The sequence below is a fragment of the Ambystoma mexicanum genome, chromosome 11, assembly GCF_040938575.1.
Source record: "Ambystoma mexicanum isolate Mex_15411 chromosome 11, UKY_AmexF1_1, whole genome shotgun sequence".
Taxonomy (NCBI): Eukaryota; Metazoa; Chordata; class Amphibia; order Caudata; family Ambystomatidae; genus Ambystoma; species Ambystoma mexicanum.
Genome location: NC_090934.1, coordinates 1,486,720,142 through 1,486,741,858, shown reverse-complemented (window position 1 = coordinate 1,486,741,858; position 21,717 = coordinate 1,486,720,142). Strand labels below are relative to the sequence as shown.

The 21,717-nt window shown below is 46.6% G+C and overlaps 1 protein-coding gene across 3 annotated transcripts in view; it reads right to left on the bottom strand.

The window, feature by feature from the left end:
• LOC138504633 (zinc finger protein 2-like) overlaps nt 1-21,717 on the bottom strand; it is a 151,374-nt gene that overhangs the window by 107,897 nt on the left and 21,760 nt on the right. For 2 of the 3 annotated variants that reach the window (XM_069625232.1, XM_069625233.1), the window contains exons 2-5: nt 20,409-20,492; nt 8,293-8,419; nt 2,623-2,733; nt 1,876-1,977 (exon numbers count right to left, since the gene is read on the bottom strand). In XM_069625232.1, coding sequence (XP_069481333.1) covers nt 1,876-1,977; nt 2,623-2,733; nt 8,293-8,419; nt 20,409-20,492 — 424 coding nt within the window. The remainder of the gene's footprint in view (nt 1-1,875; nt 1,978-2,622; nt 2,734-8,292; nt 8,420-20,408; nt 20,493-21,717) is intronic. The other variant, XM_069625234.1, reaches the window with a different exon arrangement.

Below are 21,717 nucleotides of genomic sequence, written 5' to 3'. Positions count from 1 at the left end.
ACGGACTTTGCCACAGGGAACTTTGTTAGTAGCCATAAGACATATTTGGGGATTACCTCATTACAAGCTGCAATAGAGTGGAGGTGGCTGCAGCTCTATAAAGCCCTTTAGCCTCACCAGATGGTACTCTGTATACAAAATTAAGGGTAGTGATGCTTACCAGGGAATGTAAATTCTTATCAACTGGGGTAGACAAATGTGTAACAATCATGAATCGACTAGGTGTAACGGACAAGGATTTGACTTCTAGCCCTAGCAAAGTGAAGACGCGTCTGTATGAGCATGGTTGGACACAGAGCAAAGTGAAGACGCGTCTGTATGAGCATGGTTGGACACAGAGCAAAGTGAAGACGCGTCTGTATGAGCATGGTTGGACACAGAGCAAAGTGAAGACGCGTCTGTATGAGCATGGTTGGACACAGAGCAAAGTGAAGACGCGTCTGTATGAGCATGGTTGGACACAGAGCAAAGTGAAGACGCGTCTGTATGAGCATGGTTGGACACAGAGCAAAGTGAAGACGCGTCTGTATGAGCATGGTTGGACACAGAGCAAAGTGAAGACGCGTCTGTATGAGCATGGTTGGACACAGAGCAAAGTGAAGACGCGTCTGTATGAGCATGGTTGGACACAGAGCAAAGTGAAGACGCGTCTGTATGAGCATGGTTGGACAGAGAATAGAGGAAGGCTATCGCGTCATAAGATATTAAGCCACTTCATTTATGATATGAAGAGCTCGAACTTGATAGTTGCCATCACGCTAAAACATCCTTAAAAAAAAATGTAGACAGGCAATGTAGCGCCTCAAATTAAATGTATATCCTATTTTTACTTAACTAAAATACACAAAAAATAAATGAGTGTACCTTCACTAACCAACATTCTAGTAATGGTGACCTTTCACAGAACCAACCTTCTATGCAATGTTGAACATTTACCAGGTCTCAAAATATGCACCCGCACTAGCCATTAGCAAGTGAAATGTAACTCATGGCGACAAAGAAATTGTATTTTGTGTCACTGGAGAACTGAGGGGGCTAGTGAATTTAATTCCTGGCTAGCAGCTTGAAACCAAAATGGTCCGCCTGCATTCAGCAATCCACCCTTCGATGCAGAAGTGAACCGTCTTGAACCAACTTTCACTTACAGCCTTTACTAATCTTCTGAATAGTAATGAAGATGCAAAGGCTGCCTCATAGCACTGAGACAGCGAGCACCCGCACCCTGCTGCCTCACAGCACTGAAACAGCGAGCGCCCACACCCTGATGCCTCCCCGCACCCTGCTGCCTCACAGCACTGAGACAGCGAGCGCCCACACCCTGCTGCCTCACAGCACTGAGACAGCGAGCACCCGCACCCTGCTGCCTCACAGCACTGAGACAGCGAGTGCCCACACCCTGCTGCCTCACAGCACTGAGACAGCGAGCGCCCACACCCCGCTGCAGTCACGGCATTGAGAAAGCGAGCACCCACACCCTGCTGCCTCACAGCACTGAGACAGCGAGCACCCGCACTCTGCTGCCTCACAGCACTGAGACAGCGAGCACCCACACCCTGCTGCAGTCACGGCATTGAGAAAGCGAGCACCCACACCCTGCTGCCTCACAGCACTGAGACAGCCAGGACCCACACCCTGCTGCAGTCACAGCATTGAGACATCCAGCACCCACATTCCTCTTCTGTCACCTGTGTACTATGGGAGGGTTAATGCCTGCCCAAAGACTCCCCCAATAAGACTAGGCAAGTTCTGCCCGTGCATGAGGGCTCTTGTCTGGAACCTGAGGGCAGTACATGACGTGTCAATCTTTTAGAGTCCGGGACTATGATATATCAGTATAATAAGAATGGTACAAATGTCCCATACAGATCTTCTTACCTGTGCTGTGGCCATCCCGGCATTCGCTCTTAATTTTATCCGGAGTACCCTTTAGAGATTGGATCTCCCTCACTAAAATATCCGACTCTGCAATGATTTCCCCTGTTCAAGTAAGAAAACGTGTGTTCAACTCTTTCACATGGGAGGAGCAGTATTGTTAAGGTTACATGACACTAAACATATGAAAGAAGAAATCGTTAATTTGAACTAGTCAATGAAGTTCACCAAGTCTGGCAGTCAACTGATCTGGTCACACGCGTGCCCTCGTAAAGAATTTGGTGGAGTTTAATAAAAATATTCATATTTTAAAAAATACTGTTTAATAATGTCAGGATGCATATTTAGAAATGTCTGCTTACATGTTTTACATTTCTGTCTCACCCCTAGATTTTACCTGGAACTGGTGCATGCCACAAAGAGTTCAAAAATCCAATCGGGCAAACCCGTGATATTCACTTTTTAAAGAGAGAAAATCTGATTGATATATTCGCATATGTGCAGGACCTCCCGAGAGACACAAATGTGTGTTGCGGATAAGGTATGCCCACAGCAACAGCCACTATACCCAACAATAACGAACATGGAACAGACACACGCAGCAAGCATAGGAGCACATGAGAGCAAGGAACGGTGCTCCACTCTGAAGCTGGGACACAGTACAAAGGTGATCCCAAGCAGATTCAGCCATGCAAAGGAATTGTGGAAAATAAGCCAAAGCAGCAGATCTCTTCCGACATTTTCACTCACTTGAGGAAAGGTTCACATCACTTCTTAATTCTAAATCTTCAAACTCTTTGGGGCACAAGTCTCCCTTTCCTTTCGGTCGTAATGAAAAGACGGAGGTGGCAATCAGAGGACCTATTTTTAAAAGAAAGCTCAGATTTATACATGTTACGGTGAAATGACCATTGTAACTACAGCATGCATCACAAAAAGTAAAATCTGACATAGTCCCTGCATAGTAAACAAAATGAAGGTCGATATTAGAATAATGGCTTTTTTGGTCGTTAGGCTTCTGAAGCACCCTACGCTCACATATTATTTTCTTACTGCTTTCTGTTTAACAATTAGGAGGAAGGTTTGATGCTGCCCCTCCTTCCCACCACAACATGCAGACAGGTATCTTCCGAAATGACAGTGGAGGTTAGGAGGATACTCTGTCGCCAGTTTAACAGAATTCAGTTACTGATGTAGGTGCTCTCTCTCTACAAGATGTGTTTCCTACATGAAGGAAATATTGTTCCTCTTCTTTTCCATTACCATATACATTCTGCAAGAACACCTTTCCATGCATCATCGTCTCTTTGTATACAGAATGTGAAAATCTATAGATATTTCCCAACTTGTTAAGGCTCTAGTCTTATTTTGACCCTTCGATGAGATCTGAAACCACGAAAAACCACCTCCCCTTCCCTTCAAAGCTACCCATATCTGTTTCCTACCACTAGTAAAAAAAGACCTCCACATTAACATTCCAAAACAACCTTAAACTAACTCCATAACTGCCAATCTCTGGATTTTCAAACTACACTTACCTCGTTTAGATTTTGCTCCCACTGGACGAATCCTCACCAAATTTTGCAAAAAATGTGTATGGCGCGCTCTGAATGTTTTCGCCAACTATGGTGATGTTTCGTGCAGGGGAGGAATGGGGGGTTCCAACATTTGTTTTTTTCCATAGACTGGGGAAAAACTTTGCGTACGGCTATAGGCCGAACGGCTGGACGGATTTGCACCAGATTTGCGGCAGGAGCAGGGGCTTGGGTCAGAAAGTGTGCTTTTGTGTGTTTGGTGGGAATCCGACCAGTACTTGTGTTGCAAAGAACTGAAATGCACATCCCAAAAAATGTGCGATATCTGGGTCTGCTCCGCTGACTTATTTCCATGTTCAGTCACAGCATTGATAATATAAATCATGAAAAAAGGGAGAAGTGTCGCTGTGCCAGGGGTTAGGAGCTGAAACGGGGGTCATTTGATTCCTGGGGCTCCCCTAAGTAGCTCAATGTTTAAGCAATAAATGCTATAGTCAATTATTTTGAGAAAATAAATCCTCTTGACACAATATATGAGATACAACCGTGAGGCAATTTTCACATAACAAACGTTGTTTTAATATATATAATATAATATATGTAAAGCATTCAGCAAGTGATAAATCAACAAGGAACTAACAGTGAAAAAACAACAATAAAAACATACGAGTCTCCATACATATAAAACAAATTGGTGCGGTGTGACACACACCTAAATTAGATCTATTATTTCATCACAGAAAAAGATGCATTTAAGTCAAAACAGTGGTGTCCAAAGAGCAACGGATATGCAGAGAAGTAAAGGAGTGATAAACTGAAAAAGTAGAACCGGAAATGCGGTTAATGTTGGCAGCAAAGTGGTAGGACCTGGATATGCCTGGATATGTCTGTCTGTCCTGCCAGGGTCTCGGGGAAAAATTCCAAGACAAACAACCTTTTGTTATGCTGCTCTAGTCAAGGAGTGTATCCTTAATGTTCCCAGTATAAAGGTCTGGAAGAGTAAAATCAAGACAGAAACATCCTGAGATTATTGTTCAGGTATATCGTCTGTTTCCCAGCATTGAGACAGCCAGCACCCACACCCTGCTGTAGTGGACGTGCTTTGGAATGGCACGACATTTGTTCTGTAAATATGTAACCGTACATTTCAAGTCGTGTACAGGAGTGACAGTGTTGGATGATGACGGCTTCGATGCAGTTGGTGGATGCGTCTGTGCCTATTTACGCATAACCCAATGAGGTACATCTGCAGAGAAGATAGTGGGCCTCATTACAACTCAGGCGGTAAGGGGTTTACGACGCCGTAAACAGCGCCGACCCTTACCGCCTGATTCCGAGGTCCCTTAGCGCCATGGAGGTTTTAACACCTGCTTTTAGCAGGTGTTAAAATCCATGGCGCTAAGGGACCATGGAGTTAATTACGCCACCGTAATTTACGGTGGCGTAATTAACGCCTTCCCCACTCCCATTATGCCCTATGGGGCAAAAATGGGAATGGGGAAGGGTAAATGGGGATTGTGGACTTACCGCCCCGCCGACCTCGGAATGGGGCGGTAAGTCCGCCAACCACCATGGCGTAAACGTAGTTTACGCCATGGTGGTAAAGGTACGACCCAGGCGGTAACTTACCGCCTGGGTCGTAATGAAGCCCAGTGCAAAGGGTGCAGCCTTCGCGATAATTTGGGAGGGGCACGTGCCACAATCTGCCCTTCACACCATGTTGCCCAATTGACATGGCAGTGTGGGGATTAGCCAATCAGGTACTGTCGGTGTGGTTAAAAGAAAGGGGCAGTGAAACTGTTGTACATTATACTCTGCGCACCGAGAGTGGTTGACATGGCGAAACGCATTGTGTTGACTTTAGGTGATCCCTTTGTCATACATCTGCACAACTATGCCTTGGAAAGACTGTTTGACGGCAATTTTCACTTGGAAGGAGTGGACACATTAAGGAACACTATGTAGGAGTGCAATTTGGGTTACGTGGCTTGCTTAGATTTGTTCCGTAGAGTGAGGAGATTGCTGGATGTCGTGAAGATGCTTTTTCCCAGGGGTTCCACTCTGCCGCTGGTTCTAGGCGGTCTCTCTGCTCTCCACCCCTACCTAGCTCCACAACGCTAGACCGTGCTCCTCAGTACCCTCAAGCACCTCCAGCCACCAGAGTATACACTGTTTAAATCCCCAATGCAGGTCTGGATCTCCTGTGGCTGCCTGGGGAGGGGAGGGTACCGGGAGAGCTTGGTGGGGTGAGCACTGTCACTTAGAGCCCAAGCCCTATGTATTGTCCCCTTCAAATATGTCCACTGGTGGGTCACTCCATTTACCACTGCTCCCGCTGCAACTGCACTTGATTTGCTTCTTCTGGGCTCGGCCTCTCCACTGCCATCCACGCACTGCCCTGGCCCCTCCCACCATGCGCTCGAGGCCGGCGGCCCTCCCGGAATTGCTGTCCCGCCGTGTTGCAGTGTCCACTATCCTGCGGGTTGTATACGAATTGTTCGTATTACAACTGTTCGAATGACAATTGACCGAATTGTGAAGGTCAATTGTAACATATATGCGGGGGGAAACCCCCCGCAATCCCCCACCATATATATATATATATATATGTATATATATATATATATATGGTCAATTGTGAAAAGGTCAATTGTGACCCTTTAAATTCGGTCAATTGTTCATCGAACAATTGTAAACAAACAATTTGGGTAATACCATCCTGCGGAGGGCGTTGTTGCTCCCACAGTCACACTGGCTGCTCTGCTCACAGGCTGCGTCCTCTGTCCAGGGTGGGCCCCCAGCTCCTGAGGCCGCCCCGTCACAAAGTTAACCACCTTCAACCACAGTTAGCCCTGCGGTGGCCCTGGGTGATCCCAGAGCACCCCTCTCCGACGCACCTGCTTCCTGATCGCCTCTTCTTCCGCGCAGCCTGCCTACAAATGGGCGCCGTCTTCCACCACGCTGGCACCACCGGGACTCTTCCTCACAACCCAGGTCGCTCGGCACCATCTTCAGGCTCTACGCAGGAGGAGGTGGGGGGGGTACACACACCTCCCTTCTCCCTTGCCAGCACGGGACTCACATTGGCTGGAGTGGCCCTCCTCACGTTGTTCGGCAGGAGGATATCCAATGCCACCATGGGCCTCACTTACCACGCTGCAGCTCCTCTTCTTGGCCTGCCTGGCCTCTGGCAGCACCGGGAGCACCCACAATGTCGCCACTCCTCCTTCACACTTGGGCTACAGCCACCCTTCAGACACTCAGGGGACCTTTTTCTCAGGGTCCTGAGTGCGTCAATTGCACTAAAAACACCTCAAAACACCAGGGCAGGAACAGAGCCTCGCGTTTAGGCAGCCATGTTGGCTTTGCCCCCTGGTGGCCTCAGCCAGTGTACCTTTTTATTTCCTTTGTGGGGCTATTTTTATCAGAGTCTATGGAGGGGTCTACAACCTGCAGCCCTCCGGAGTACAACTCCCATGATCTCTTATCATTGACTATTCTACATAAGGCTGATGGGAGATGTCATGCAAAACATCTAGAATGCCAAAGGTTGCATAACCTTGCTCTGCGGTATTCAGGTATTGCTTGGTACATCCTCATTATGTGAGGACTAGGATGAGTGTAACGAATGAGGTGGCAATAGCCAAACTAACATTTGCATAACTGCTATCCGCTAAACACCCGTTCCTACTTGTCAACCCCCCGACCCGCTCTTGTCAGTGGTCCTTTGCCTTTACCAACTGTTGACTGGTTAGGAGTTTTGTGGATAGGCCTGACAAAGAGCTCTGAAAAGGGAGACTGCCAAAAAAAAAAGGATTTGAACTTTGCGAAAACAGAGTGCCTGTGTCCCAGTAGTGAATTCCCCTATTTTACATATGGATTGTTAAGAAGAACTTAAGTAAGGAACCAGGACATTACTTTACAGCCTTCATGAAGCAGATTTAGTCAGCATCCAACCCACACATGAGCTCTGGGGTCACAATCTGATCACAGCTAAAGGTGCTGTTTTCTGGTTCCTATGCTGAGGTTTATCAATTTCTATTTTTAATGAAATCTACCAAAAGAAGACATAGGGCCATGTCACAAATTCACCGGTAATCTGATGGAAAATTCATGGAATGACTCCAAAACTCATTTACGATACCATCACTCAGTCCTGTGGCCTTAACATTGGATTACGAGTGGTGGCATGTGGTGCTAGTCCAAACTTCTGGAACCAATAGGACCCCATGAGAGTTCTTCAGAATATCTATGTGCAGTAATTCCACTGCAGTCATTTTCAGTGCTAACCTTTTGTTGGAGGTGCATCCTTCATTTTACCAATGAAACTTGTAGTCTGGCGTTGTGGTAATGCAGGCCTTGAACATTCTTAAAAATCCCACTAGACATGCAGGGCGAGTTCCTTAGTTTACATACTCGACCTAAGAGAAATGCACTTGCCCCAAGGTGACTGGAAACAAAACAGTTGCCAGTGCTTTTTGTAAAATGGTCCATGTGGTCATATGCACACTTCATATTTCGTGCAATGCTGTCAAGCATGCACAGTGAAACTTGTATTTGCCATTTACTGCAAACAAAGTGTGTTGGAAAATATCTAACATCCCATACTCACCGGCATGGTCGACTATCATGCAAATGGTACTCGCCCTTCATAAAACCTACTCGCCAATGCTAGTGGGGTAGTAGATTTTGCGAGCCCTGTAATGTGGCAGGAAAGTGACAGTAAAAGAATTAGCAACACTTTACTGTATTTGTAATAAGGCCCATAGTCCAAAATATAGCACAAATTCTTCAACTCACATTAAACTCGTTACACAGGAGTAATTCCTACAATCTCAAACTTAGATTTTAGGCAAATAAAAAAATAAGAATAATATGACTTCACCAAGAGAACTGAAGGCCCGCTGGATTTCCTGCATCACGCTCTTGTAAAGTTCCTTCTGCCAGTTCTGTAAAAGCTCCCACTCCTCCTCAGAGAAATAGGCAGCAACATCATGGAATGTAACTGGTGCCTGGAACAGAAGAGATACATCATTGTATTGGCAGCGTTCTAAAATACGTATAGTCCACATTTAGGAGGATGCAGCCATAAACCAGTAGGTTATCACATACTGTGATTAGGTCCCATGCTTGATACAGGATTGGACTGGGTCACCCAGAGGGTCATTGAATGCAACTGTGCGTCATACAGGCCCTGGAGAAGGTATGTGGTGGACCCTTCATGCTACCCCGCCCACATCTAGACTCAACGTAAGATCCATGGCAACACACAAGAGAAATACATGACCACCTAAGAGAGGGCGGCAGAGATGATCTCTTCTTCACAACAACATTGCTATCAGACAACATCAAAATAGTACACGCCAGAGAAAACTGAAGAGGAGGTTGAATTGCAATGGCACACAAAGACCACATCTGTGCCACGTCACTCCCCTGATCGGACATAGGAGACTGCAAATCCCTCCTCATTAAGATGAAATTCAATGACCAAGCCAGCATAGAGTTCCTTTTAATCTATAGACCACCATCCTACAACCCAAACTTTGCAACTAGGCTCACGGACGCAATCACCACCCTAATCGTCCTGAGAGATTTCAGCATTTGGTTTGAAAGAGAGAACAAAACACCAAACTCACTCTATTCCCTCCTGGAAACACTCGACTTCAAACAAATAGTGAACAGATCTACCCACCATGCTGGACACACCTTAGACGCAATCTTTTGAAGAGGCAGACACTACCAGCACCCCACCGGTACCAATGATATGGAGTGACCGCCACCTGATACCATTCTCCATCAAACTTCCTCATACTACCCGGAAACGCAATACTGTACACTACGAAGAAAAGAAATGGGAAGAAGTTGAATCTGGAATCCTTAACAGAATTGCTGGAAGCAACTCAATCAAACATCGCCGAGCTGAACAGAATGACCCCTGACTGCGCGTAAAAAAAATACTCAGTGGCCCGATCAGCGAGGCCCTTGACCAATTAGCACCAGCAAAACCTTTCAAAGTCAGTGCTGATTCATGTGTGTCAGAGGAAGCAGTTTCCCAGGCCTGGTCCTGCCTCATCGGGCAGATGCACAGTAAGACATTGTAGAGTCCCTGCTAAGAAGGGGCTTCCGCTAATCAAGGACATTAGAAACATATGCCTCAAAAGTGGGAAGAACAAGGTTGCCTTTTCTTACACACTTTGACAAAGCAGTATCCACTGACAAGCTTGACTGCATATAGTGCTACCAGTCACACAAGTGCTTCTTGATGATTTCTAGGAGTGCAAGAACATACTTAAGGGGGATGTGAGCTGCTGAGTTCTGGTGGAAAAGATGAAACAGCAGACTACGCTTCTTTCCGATCTAGCAATAGCTTACCATGAGGACAGCTATTGCAGGCAGACAAGTTCACGTCTGCAACTGGAAGAAGGACTCTACATAGAAAACTGTAGCCTTACATTGCTTCAAGGGGGACAATTCTGGGAGGACAAGCTACAAGAAAGTTACCATAAGGTGCAGACGCTGGACACGCTGGCTGACACCCTACGCAATAAGACCAGGAGTCGCCCAACCAACTCCAGAGTATTTCAGGAGCCAGAGACCAAGCGAGTGTTCCAGCAAAGTTGAAGGAAACAGTCTTTCAAGAGCCATAGAAATTTCACTCTTTCCTCTACTAATAACAGATACCCAGTCATGTCTACCAAATCCTGACTTGGCAGCTAATCCCCAGTCCAGCCAGATCACAGGAGAGTCTTCAGAATACAATGGAAAGCATCGGTTACAGGTACTTGTATCCGGCAGATCATATGTGAAAGATCTCTGCAACACAGTTTTCTTCCCCTCCCCACGAGACAGGGACCATCAGAACATGGTGGTCTTAAGTCCCTGTAGATATAGAATGGCTTTTCAAGCTGAAATTCAAAGTCTCCACAGAGTACCTCATGCCCAAATTGCTAGAGGATGTTATTCCATTCCTCATACCAAAACCAAAGTATGTATCTTCTGGATGATACTGGATACTGGATTTGAAGGGTCAATGTGCTCCTTGAGAATAAAGTTCAAAGTGGAATCCGTGCAGTGAATACTTTCTCTCATCTCAGGGATTGTTTATCATCCCTAGACCACGTATGAGAAGCTTATCTCCATGTTGCAGTTGGTCTAAAGGAACAACAGTTTCTTTAATTTTCAGTCCTGGAACCGAATTTTCAATATACCCCTTCCTGTTCAGTTTTCATTGCATCCCAAGGGTTTTCATGAAGGACCTTGCCTTGTAGCCCCCCACGCGGGACTCCTGCACAGAAAGAGAGTGGAGGTCCCTACCTCGATAACTGGCTACTTCAGGGAGCAGAAAGGCAGTGTTTAGGCTTGGACAGTCAATAACTACCATTTTATTTTCCAAGCATGGATTGGACATCAACAGGGAAAAATCGCACTGCTATACAGTGCAGGAATTAGTTAATAAGCACACGGTTTTTCACCCATCTGAGACGCATGTGTTTCCATGGGGAAAGAGCCCAGTTCATCAAGAAAGTATAGATGATGTGCAGTCTGGAAGTGGATCAGGATACAGAAATTGATTATGGCCTGTGTCACATTGGGCTGTCTTTACTTATGACCCCTGCTGCCTGATCTTATCGATACCAAAATTGGAAGCAGTCTTCTGTAGACGTCAATGCTTTATTCCACTGATCCTGTCTGTGAGGTGGTATCTTCTTTGGTGGCTGGACCTGAAGAATCTTCTCAGGGAGTGGTCGCCACTGAGCTCTCGTTTATGAGGGATTCTCACCACAGTGGCCAGATTCAGGGGTATGGGAGAGGGCTCGCCCCTGGAACCTCACATGAGCTCCAATTGGAAGGAGCTGGAGGCCATCCACAGGCCTTTCTGCTTCTTCACGGGCAAGGCCTCAAGACACCCAGTTCTGGTTCATTCAGACAACACCACAGCTGTGGCGTATATTAATCGTAAAGGAGGAACTCGACCTTTCTTCCTGGACAGGGGGTATTGGCCGTGAGGAATCTCCTCGCTCAGCATCTGGCATCAGAGAGAATGTGGGGTAAATATGTTATGTTAGAAATTCACTTCACCCCAGTATCTCCAGTAACTGGTATAAAATATCCAGGTAATCACAATTACTATGTTTCTGCTAGAATTCCCAAGGAAGTGTGGATCTCAACACCTCTTTTTTGGTCTTCTGTAAAAACTCTAAGAAGGTTCTTACTTTAATAGGACACCACATGTCTAGCTGAACTCCACAATGATGCCTTCTTCCTAAGAAAAGTTCCTCACAGTTTTCTGCACATGGCCAACATTGTACTCTTTAGACAGGAGAAACATCTGATCCCAGAGCCCTCCACTTACAGGGTGTTCATTCTCCGCACCCTCCTTGAGAGCAATTCATGATCATTAGGCTCTCTAAGAACGAGCTTCACTACGCTACCAGTGCTGGCACTTTGCTTGGCGCCTTCAACCCTCAGAGCCAAACAGAAAATAGTGCACTCACTGAGGCACTCACATCACACTGGCACCCAGCATTGTCAGGGTGGTACGCACGTATCCATTATAGTTACAGAGCCCTCACCCTTGCTGCATGCTGCAAGTTATCTGAGTGTGTTACCTCATTATCCATAAGCGTCATGGCATCCACCGTTGGGTCTTTCTGGTTTGGTAGCCCTTTTCTGCCACTTCCTTCTGTGAGAAACCTGAGGGTATTCTCCAAAGCCAACCTCGAGAATCCCTTACCCAGGGGGCCAGGGAAGGGCTGAAGCTCTCAGATCCCAACCTTGGGGACAGACGAGCGAGGGAGGATCACCTGGAAAGGGGAGCACGGGGTTGTGCTCGGGGGAAATAACCCATGTGAGACGTTGTATTTTACAGGGGAAGAAGGAGAAGAGGACAAGATCCCTGGGACCTTTTTTATAGGCTATACCACATCTGCCTTCCTTCCTCCCAATGAATCTCTCTTGTCCAGATCCAACAACCCCCCTGTATATGACAAATCCCCTAGGAACCCAAACCCTGTTGCACTCAGAACTTATGTCTCCCAGAATCCCGGTTTCCCTGTGTCCTACCCTAATACTCCCAGTCATTCTCCTCCCCGCCCCTCTGATTATTATTTCCCAAACTCGCAGTTTGTTTTGACAAAACACTACCCTTCCTACGATCTTCCCTATTCAATTTACAAACCCTACAAAGCTCACTTTTCCAAGTTGACCAACCACCCTCTCCCTTATTATTATTTATTCGCATTTGTAGAGCGCACATCAGCCCGTAGGCATCGTGGCGCTGGTTACATACATGATGTACAAGCATAGTTACATAGTACATAGTGTTGGGGAGAATTCTCTGTTTAGGCTGAATTTCCTAACCTAGTGAGTCCCCCAGCAGCTTTGCTGGATTTCTGGAGTTTGTTTTTTTCTCCTGCCAAGAGTGAGACTCTTTTACCCTCACTCTTGGACATGATTTGAGTGTGTTTCTTTGAATCTAGAAGTGTTTAATGGGCTATGGGGTCTTTTACTCCATAGGGTTTCATGTGTTTTTATGATGTGTGTTATACAGCACCCTCGGTGCAGTGACACAGGGGTGTCTTAGTGACCCCCCAGTATAGACTCCATACCCTGGGACTGACTACTGTCTCCCAGGGCATGTAAAGTCACCATTGACTTTTCTAGTCTTAAATTCTGAACAGAACCAGTACAAACCATCATATTGTGGACGTACTGGCTGGGGCAATTCGATTGCCCCAGGGTCTGTTAGTCGAGGGGGCACGTCTCCGTCCCCCCTGATCGAGTTTTGGCTGGTGGCAGTGGATACTACGTTTTATATTCAACCGCGAATATTTTCCTATGGGATTTCCCATTGTTTTAGGCTACTATCTTTATTTAATTATTTACGGTAGCCTCGAACATACCGCCGGTTTATTTAATTAATATTAATTCTCCGGTTGGTATTTTTTGCCAAAACTTGATTCTAAAATGGCGTTGGTGTTCTCTTCTGTGACTCCAACCCAAGTCGAGCCCTTTGTTCCACTTTTTGGCGGGCTTCTCCACAGAAGCCCTCCAAAGTGGTGCCACTCTGTCTGGGGTACTTAGGAGGGGTGGAGGGGAATTTAGGCACCCTGGACTGAGTTGCCTAGGCAACTCAAGTCGCACTCCATCCTGATTGGCCCAAGTGGTGAGCCACTTAGCATGTTTGAGTGACAGCTAGGCTGAGTGAATGGGGGTTTGCTGCATAAAAGTAGGGCTTTGGGGACTGGAACTTCAGAAGTCGCCACAGGACCTAAGAATCCGACGAGGGAGAAGCTGAGCAGACCTGCCACGACACCACCACCGGTGGAGCCCTGCTGGACTGCCTCACCACTTTTCTCAACGACAGAGGAGATCTCCCGCCGGAGAGTCTTCTTCCTTTGACTGGTGGGGATAACCAGTTTCACCGTCTTTTCGCTTTCCCGACGTACCTCGTGGCCGCCTTGCCCATGCCAAGCACCCCGGCAACCGGGCTACCACGTTTTACCATGACCGCGAAACCAAGGTACCACCTTTAACCGGAAAACTCTGCGGCTGGTTTCTTCCCTGGTAGTGCAACGACCTTCATCTTTCCTCCAAGTCAAGATCTTCTCTTCCCCTGGACGACGACGAAACTTGCACCCACTATCAGGAACAACTGCCACCGCTGGAGGATCCTTCCCACTTAAGGTACCGTGTCCCGCCTGGCTTCCCTTGCTACCGACTGTACGGGGTAGATTTAGCCCCCGGCTTTCGAACCTGGGTTAGCCTGGGACACCTTGGCTAAACTTTTCTAAGCCTCTCTAAACTCTTCTTGAACCCTCTGCAAGACTTTCTAAGCCTAGTGTAACTGTGATCTTGGGCGCATTTGTGCTCTGCTCCCTCTAAGAGTGGGCCCAGACTTTGGACTTTGGCTCACCAGTGACTTTTTTTGCTCTCTGCCTTGCTAACAGTGTTCCTGAATCATAGAGTGGTGTACCTCTTCATATTCTGTCTTTCTTCCCTCCCTTTCTCACAAACTTATTAGAGTGCAATCTAGTTAAGCGCTCACCTCTGTATGAAAATAAGTGGTGTTTTACTGTGATTTATCTAATATGGAAAAAGGGGTGTATATATCATAATAGTAACTGTGTTTAGAATATTTTACAATAAGAGTGCTGGAGTGTTTCAACTGTGTGTTTTTTAAATAAATAATTATATACTTTGATACCAAAGCTCTGGTCAGTGTTTGCTTGTATTATTGTGTCTGAGTGCCTATTGAGTATACTTTGCATACTGCCTAACTCTTCTTAAGGGAAGTCTGACTGCTCAGCCACAGCTACCAGGTAAATCTGGGTGGTACAGACTGCTACCAAGTGGGTTTACTGCCAACACCTGTAGTCTTAAATCTTTTGCAGTGTTCCCTAAGGGAACTGCACAGGTTTCTGCCTAACACATAGGCATAGTGAAAATGCAAACAGCACATTCTTAGTTGTGAGGGAAAAAATACAGAGACCGTGGCAGGCTAAACAAAAAGAGGAGATGAACCAGCGGAGGGGTTAGTTGAAGAGGGTGGTTTTTAAAGCTATCCTGAATGCTAGGAGGGAGGGTTCAGCTCTGAGTGAGTTAGGAAGGGCATTCCATAGTTTGGGAGCAATGTGCGGGAAGCCGATGCCTCCTGCTCTGATCCTTTTTATGGTGGGGATGCAGAGTTTGTTGGAGTGACAGATTCTTTTAGGGCGCGTGGAGACCTCACATGCAATAGTGTCAGAGAGGTAGGATGGGGCATCGAGTGTTAGAGTCTTGAATGTGATCCTGTCTTTTACTTTTGAATAACCTGGAGCAGGTTTAGGTTTGTGTTGGAGGGGCCTGCAAGGAGGACGTTGCAGTAGTCAAGCTTGGCTCCTGTGGTGGCTCTGGCGATGGTAAGGCAGCTTTCTTTAGATAGACAGGGCTTCACTTGATTGATGAGTTTCGTGGTGTGGGCAGAGGCTGAGGCAATGGCGTTAACCTGGTGTGTCATGGACAAGGTGGAGTCTAGGTAGACACCTAGGGTTTTCAAAGCCTGGGAGACAGGGATGATGGTGTTATCTATGGAGAAGTTGCAGTATTGGTGGTCAAGTTTGGCTAGGATTTCTTTGGGGCCTATGATGATCTCAGTTTTGTCACCGTTTAGGCAGAGTCCATTAGTGGCCATCCATGCTTGGATGTGCTGTAAATAAGATGACTTGCTGCTGCATCTGTGTTATAGGAGCCTGTTAGGGGGAGGAGGACTTGAGTATTATCGGCATTGTTCATGTAGGCTATGCCTAGGGCGTCCAATTTGTTGGTTTGGTGAAGTGTGTAGGGGCTGTACAGGAACCCTGAGGGACTCCACAGTGTATATTAGTGGGTGTAGCGTTAGCTTGATTAGAGAACACTTTCATGGCTCTGCCATTTAGGAAAGAAGTAATCCAAGTGGCTGCCTTATTTGAGAATTGGGCTGAGTTTACAAGGTGCGATGTGAGGGTCTTGTGATCTACAAGATCAAAGGCGGCTGAGAGGTCTAAGAGTAGGAGGAGAGCCGGCTTAACTTTGTCCATGATTGATGTGATTTGATTTTTAAGATCAAGGAGAGCAGTTTCCGTACCATGCCCCTTACGGAATCCTGATTGTCTTCTACCTAGGATATTGTTAGTTTCTACGAATAGTTGGATTTGGTTGTGAGCTGCCTTATCCAACATTTTTAAGAGGAAGGGGACAGTGGTGATGGGGCAGTAGTTATTAAGAGATGATGGGTCTAGTTATGTTTTTTTTTTTTTTTTTAGAAGCGGGCATGCCCATGCTTCTTTAAGGTTGGCTGGGACTGACATGGTTGAGAATGAGGCGTTGATGAAGGCTTTAATGAGTGGTACTAGTTCCGTGGAGCATTCTTTGACTAGGTTGGGGGGGGCAGATGTCGCCTTTGCACGTGGAGGGTTTAAGTTGCTTTAAGATGTTGATGAAATCTATGTCTGTGACATCCTGGAAGGAGAAGAGCTGTTTGGGGGCGTCCTTGAGACTTTAGGTGGATGATGTCATGGGGTTAAGCTGAAGGAGGTTTTTTGCTTGTGCTAGGATTTTGTCCTGCTTGAATGTTCAAGCACCATGTTTTATCTTTGACGATGTCATCGGGGAAAGTGGTGGGGGAGAGGAGGTCTCTAAAGATGGAGAAGAGTTCCTTAGATTGGGAGTTTGCTTTGGTGATGCGTGCGTTGAAGGAGATGGCTTTAGCATGGGTGATGGCTTTTTTGTATTGTGACGAGATTTGTTTGACGTTTTCTTTGGTGGTGTTATTGGGGTTAGATTGTCATGTGGTCAGAGCTTGATGCCTGGTTAATCGTAGCGTAGCTAGTTCATCTGTGAACCATGCGTTGAAGTGAAGGCGATGGTTTCAATGGCTTTAGTCATCGTACTGGCGTATAAGTTGGCCAAGGTGGTAGGGTCATTCGAGAAGGGAGGCTTAAGTGCAGGGTCTGCAAGAATGGAAGGAGGTTTTCCTTGGTAAGTTTCTTAGAGCTTCTGGCTAGAGCAGGAGGTGCTGTTATGAGAGTTTTGGCTGGTTGAGATGCTGGGACCGAAAATTGTTTGCAGTTATGGTTGGCCCATGGGAGGGCCAAGATATCAGTGATGAGGGTCTGACAGTTGTGGTCTGTCACCCAATCTAAGGTGCAGCCTTTACAGTGAGTGGGAGTGGTGACATTTTGTTGGAATCCCATGTTGGAGAGCTCTCTATCGAGAGTAGCTGCAATTTTGTCATTGGGGTCGTTGAAGGCAAGATTGAGGTCTCGTAGTAGCAGAGTTTTAGTGTTTTTCTTAAGGTTCTCCCCTAGTATGTGCAGGAGTTCGGCTTGGAATTCAGGGGTGGCAGTAGGGGGTCTATAGATGGTGTGAATATTTATGGTGCAGTTAGGTGATAGAGAGTTTAGCAGAGATAAGGTGTGCATGACTATCCCAGTGGTGGTTGACCTGCCTGATGGAGCGCAAGTCTTTTTTTGCGATGAGGGCTATGCCTCCTCCTCTGGACGCTTGTCTGTCTTTTCTCAGAATAGAGTAGTTGGCTGGGAGGGCTAGGGCTATACCGGACCTGAGGCATCGTGGAGCCAGGTTTCAGTTAAGGCTAAGAGATCTAGGTTGTGGAGGGAAAGCAGATCATGGATTTCTAACGCATAGGCGGCGAGCGAGCGCACATTAATGAGAGCACATTTAAGAGGAGGGGGCGGAGAGGTGATGTTGGATTTAACATGGTGAGGTGGTTTGGGGAGGGGTTTTTGTTAGATGGAGTCAAATTAGCTGGTCTGTTGGGCGGTGGGCAGGATGTGTAAATTTTAGTTTGAGGCTTGGGCCAGGGCAGTTCGGCAGTCTGGGAAGAGACCCTGTAAACATCTTGTATCTTGGGGTTTAAGATGAGTTTGGAGGGGTGGGTGGGCTGAAAGCGGGTACTGAGGCTCGTATTCCTTTTGGCAGTGGATTGAGAAGTGCTTGATTATGGAAATGGCGCATGCGTGACAAACAACGGGCTAACAAAGATGTTCACCCGGCATGTCCCAACACAAGGGTCAGGCAGAGTCAGGCAATTGACAATAAGTATGCACACCTGACGGCCCATTCACTTTCCCGCAGGGATAAAAGCCAGAGCATGAGAGCACATATTGTGAAAGGCTGAAAACATGAAGGAAACAGCTACACCGGACTGGTAGTTCAAACGGAGGAGAAAGGCGGCGAGACCTGGAGGGATGGCAAAGGGGGAACTGCCCTTGCCCTTTTCAACTCAGACCCGCAAAGCCTCTGAAAGGGAAATCATAAGACCTGGAAGTCAGGTGTCAACGGCACATGGGGACCTCCTGCGCGGATAGCCACAGCGGGGAGAAGCGATTGCCGCCATGGTGCTGTCCTCGACTCCCGAGACAAGAAACGAAGAGTTCAGCACAGCCGGTGATTCGGAGTAGACAGATGGTAAAACCGAACTGTGCTGGGCCCAAGGTTGCAGGCGCCAACCTTGTTGAACAAAGAACTTGTGTAATTGTTCTTTAAAGAAACCCTAGTAGAAGGTTCAGAAGCAGAGTGGTCAGGCATTGGGGGGCACTCATTTGAAGGACTCGGAATGAAGCCTTTGTGGGTTGTGTTTGTTGAACCGAGAACCAGGAGGCCTTAGGAGAGGCCAGTGTGAATTGTCAAAGTGGTCCTACGAGGGTCGAGCAAAACCCCTCGTACACTTGCAATTCTTTGACACATTGGAGAACACTGATTGAACTGCAAATCTGTGAAGCCTGACTGGGCACTAAGAGAAAGCCTGACTGGGGGCTGGAAAAGTAAGGGAAGTGAATTCTGCATAGTGTTAACACACCAATGAACATTGTGGCAACAAGTGTGAACCCGGCTGAGGGATGTCCACAAAGGATAGTTGTTCAAAGCGATATTGAAACTTGTTGAATGATCCGATTTTCAGTGAAAGATCATAGTGAACCCGATTGAGGGAGGCTAATTTTACAAGAAGGATCAGAGCCCGGCTGAGGGGGATCCAAGGAGTGAAGACCAATCGCCCAACGTGAAGGATTACAAAAGGAACTTTTGGTTTTGTTTATCGTTTATTGTTCAGCAGGCCTTCCCGGTTGAGGGGGATACAAAGGGTCAAAGAGCAATCATCCAACGTGAAAGATTACCCAAGGAACTTTTGTTTGTTTATTTTTTTATGGTACAGCATGCCTTCCAAGCAAGAGACTTTGCAGGATAGAGACTTGGCCCCAGAAGGTCCTGGCATCACTGAAAGCAACTGTAACCTCGTGCGTGTGAGGCCCAGGAGTGTGCTATGCTCAAAGATCCTGCCTTGTCCCGTGCTAGAAACGTGGGGAAGGGAGACCCCAGCCATAACCAGGCCCTACAATCCTGACTTATCATTTGGTGAACACTTCTTTCTTTTCTTGTGAACATTATCCTACACTACTTTGTAATTTAGTTGTAAGGATTGGCAATCATCTTTTTTTTTTAGCATAGGTCCTTTTTATTTGACAAGACGCCACTAGGATTGACTTATTATTATTTGATGGTCATAGCTTGCTCCCATCTTAGATTTAGATCAGGCATTTATCTCACCCAGTGTAAAGTTCAATAAATACCCTTGAACTGTGATCACTAATGTCCGTCTTTACTGTTACCACCATGAGTTCCTTACACTTCTTACCATCCACAGTCTCGATGTGCATCAGAATCATCTAAGCCTCTTTCTCTTATTCTGCATCTACTCCTATATTGCTTCAATGTGGAATTCTACTGCCAAAATGAGATTTTACAATGAACCAAAGATGATTTCCTGAAAGCCTTCAACATTTCTAAGGCGGCTGTTGATGGCGCAACCATGCGTCAGTAGGATTTAGGGATGGGTGAAAAGAAATCCCTTTTTTCTCTGGCACTGCCATCTTTGTAGCAGCAATACAACAGATCGTGGTCCCTCTGGCCTGCCAGCTGAGCCATGTGACAATCAGCCGAGTGCATGCTTGCTCCTCTCTGCACAGGAAATTACAGACTGGAAAAAGGTTCAAGGCGCTGCCCTAAGTAAGCCATTACCATGCGTTCAAGCCACAGCCGCGACTCATGCTGTAACAGCTCTATGACGCCTCCATAATGAGTAAAGTCTGTTCATGGATGTCCCTCACATGGCCGGTCTGGAACAGCAAAGGCAGTGTTGTCACCACCCCTACCGCTGCACTCAATGTGTGGACTGATTACCCTTCACGCCACAGGTTTTCCTCAGAGCACTGTCATCGGGAAGATAAACCACTCTCTTGCCACAAAACTCCACAGCTGCTGGATACACACCATCAGCCTGACAAAGATTCCTAGCCTGCTGGTGTCATTGCAAAATGCCTTTGTGCTAAGGTTTTCCCCTTCAAGTGACATTAAGCATGCCCAACTTTGATCTACGATCACCAGTAAGGTTTCCCAGACCTGCTTATGTGGGGTCCCTCTGTTGATGTTTGTTTTCTTTCAGGAGTTAAATGTTCTACCTACACTGCTTGTGATGGCCAGTTTGCTTCTGCAGCTCCATTCCAGATTGTCTCGATTGCTTTCCAAGTCTTTCTGGGAGATGTAGTTCTGAAAGACAAACACAGGAAAACTGGCCTAAACAGAGGCTGAAAGGCATTGTGAATGAGACAGTGGTTCCAATGGTATTAAGCATGTTCGGGCAGTCTCATAGCTCCGGGGAAAACGCATTTGTCTTGGAAGCAAGAATACGCAGAGCAACACAGGTTTGAACCCCGGTCCTGTGCCTAGAGACTGGCCCCCGGTGTTAAGCACATTATAATTGATTAATTCTAGGGCATCAGACATTGTGGACACCCAACTCCCTCACACCGCCTCTGGGGTAGGTCAATCTCTGGCAATGCCCTCGTAGGCCTCCTATCTGGGTTGAGAGGGGTCCCTGATCCCTTCTGACAGGGTCGGGACTCTCATTCTGTCACGTAATCCATATATGAAGTTCCAAATGAAGACTTTTGCACGGGTTTGCAAAGCTTAACCTAACTAAACGTACGTGGGTCTGATATCATTGGGGGTGTAAGGAAGGCATAGTATCATAGTAAAATAGACAAAAGTGATCACAGTTCAAGGGTGTTTATTAAACTGTAAAATGGGTGAGATAAACGCCTAATCTAAACCTAAATTTAAAATGGGTGAAAAAGCTACAACCAGCGAATAATAATACAGTCCTATTGGAGTCTAGTCAAATAAAAAAAGGGCCTATACTAAGAAACCTATTGCCAAACCTTACTGCTATGCTACAAATAGTGTGGGATAATGTTCACAAAAAAGAAAGAAGTGTTCACAAAATGATACGCAAGGATGTTCAGGCTGTTGTCCTCCCTTCCCCATGTTTTTTTGTACGGGACAAGGCGGGTCACTCAAGCAAAGCACACTCTTGGGCTTCTACCGCATGAGGTCACAGTTCCTTTTACTAATATCCGGGCCTTCTGTGCCCAAGTCTCTTACATTCAAAGTCTCTTGATTTAGAGGGCCTGATATATCAGAAACAATGAAAAAGTTCCTATCCAAATATTCAAGTCGGCGATTCACTCTTCACCCTGGATCCCCCTCGGCTGGGCTCAGATCCTTTTTCATACAATTAGTCCCCATCAGCCGGACTCAGATCAATTTCAGTTCACAGGCAATCAAAGACTCTCGAATGTGTACTGGATTCAACTTAACCCACAGCAGGACCACTTCGTTTTCACAGTTCAATAATTCTCAGATGCTTACCTGGATACCAAACAGAGATCTTCGAGTGAGCACCCACGTGACGCCGGATCACTCTGTATCTGGT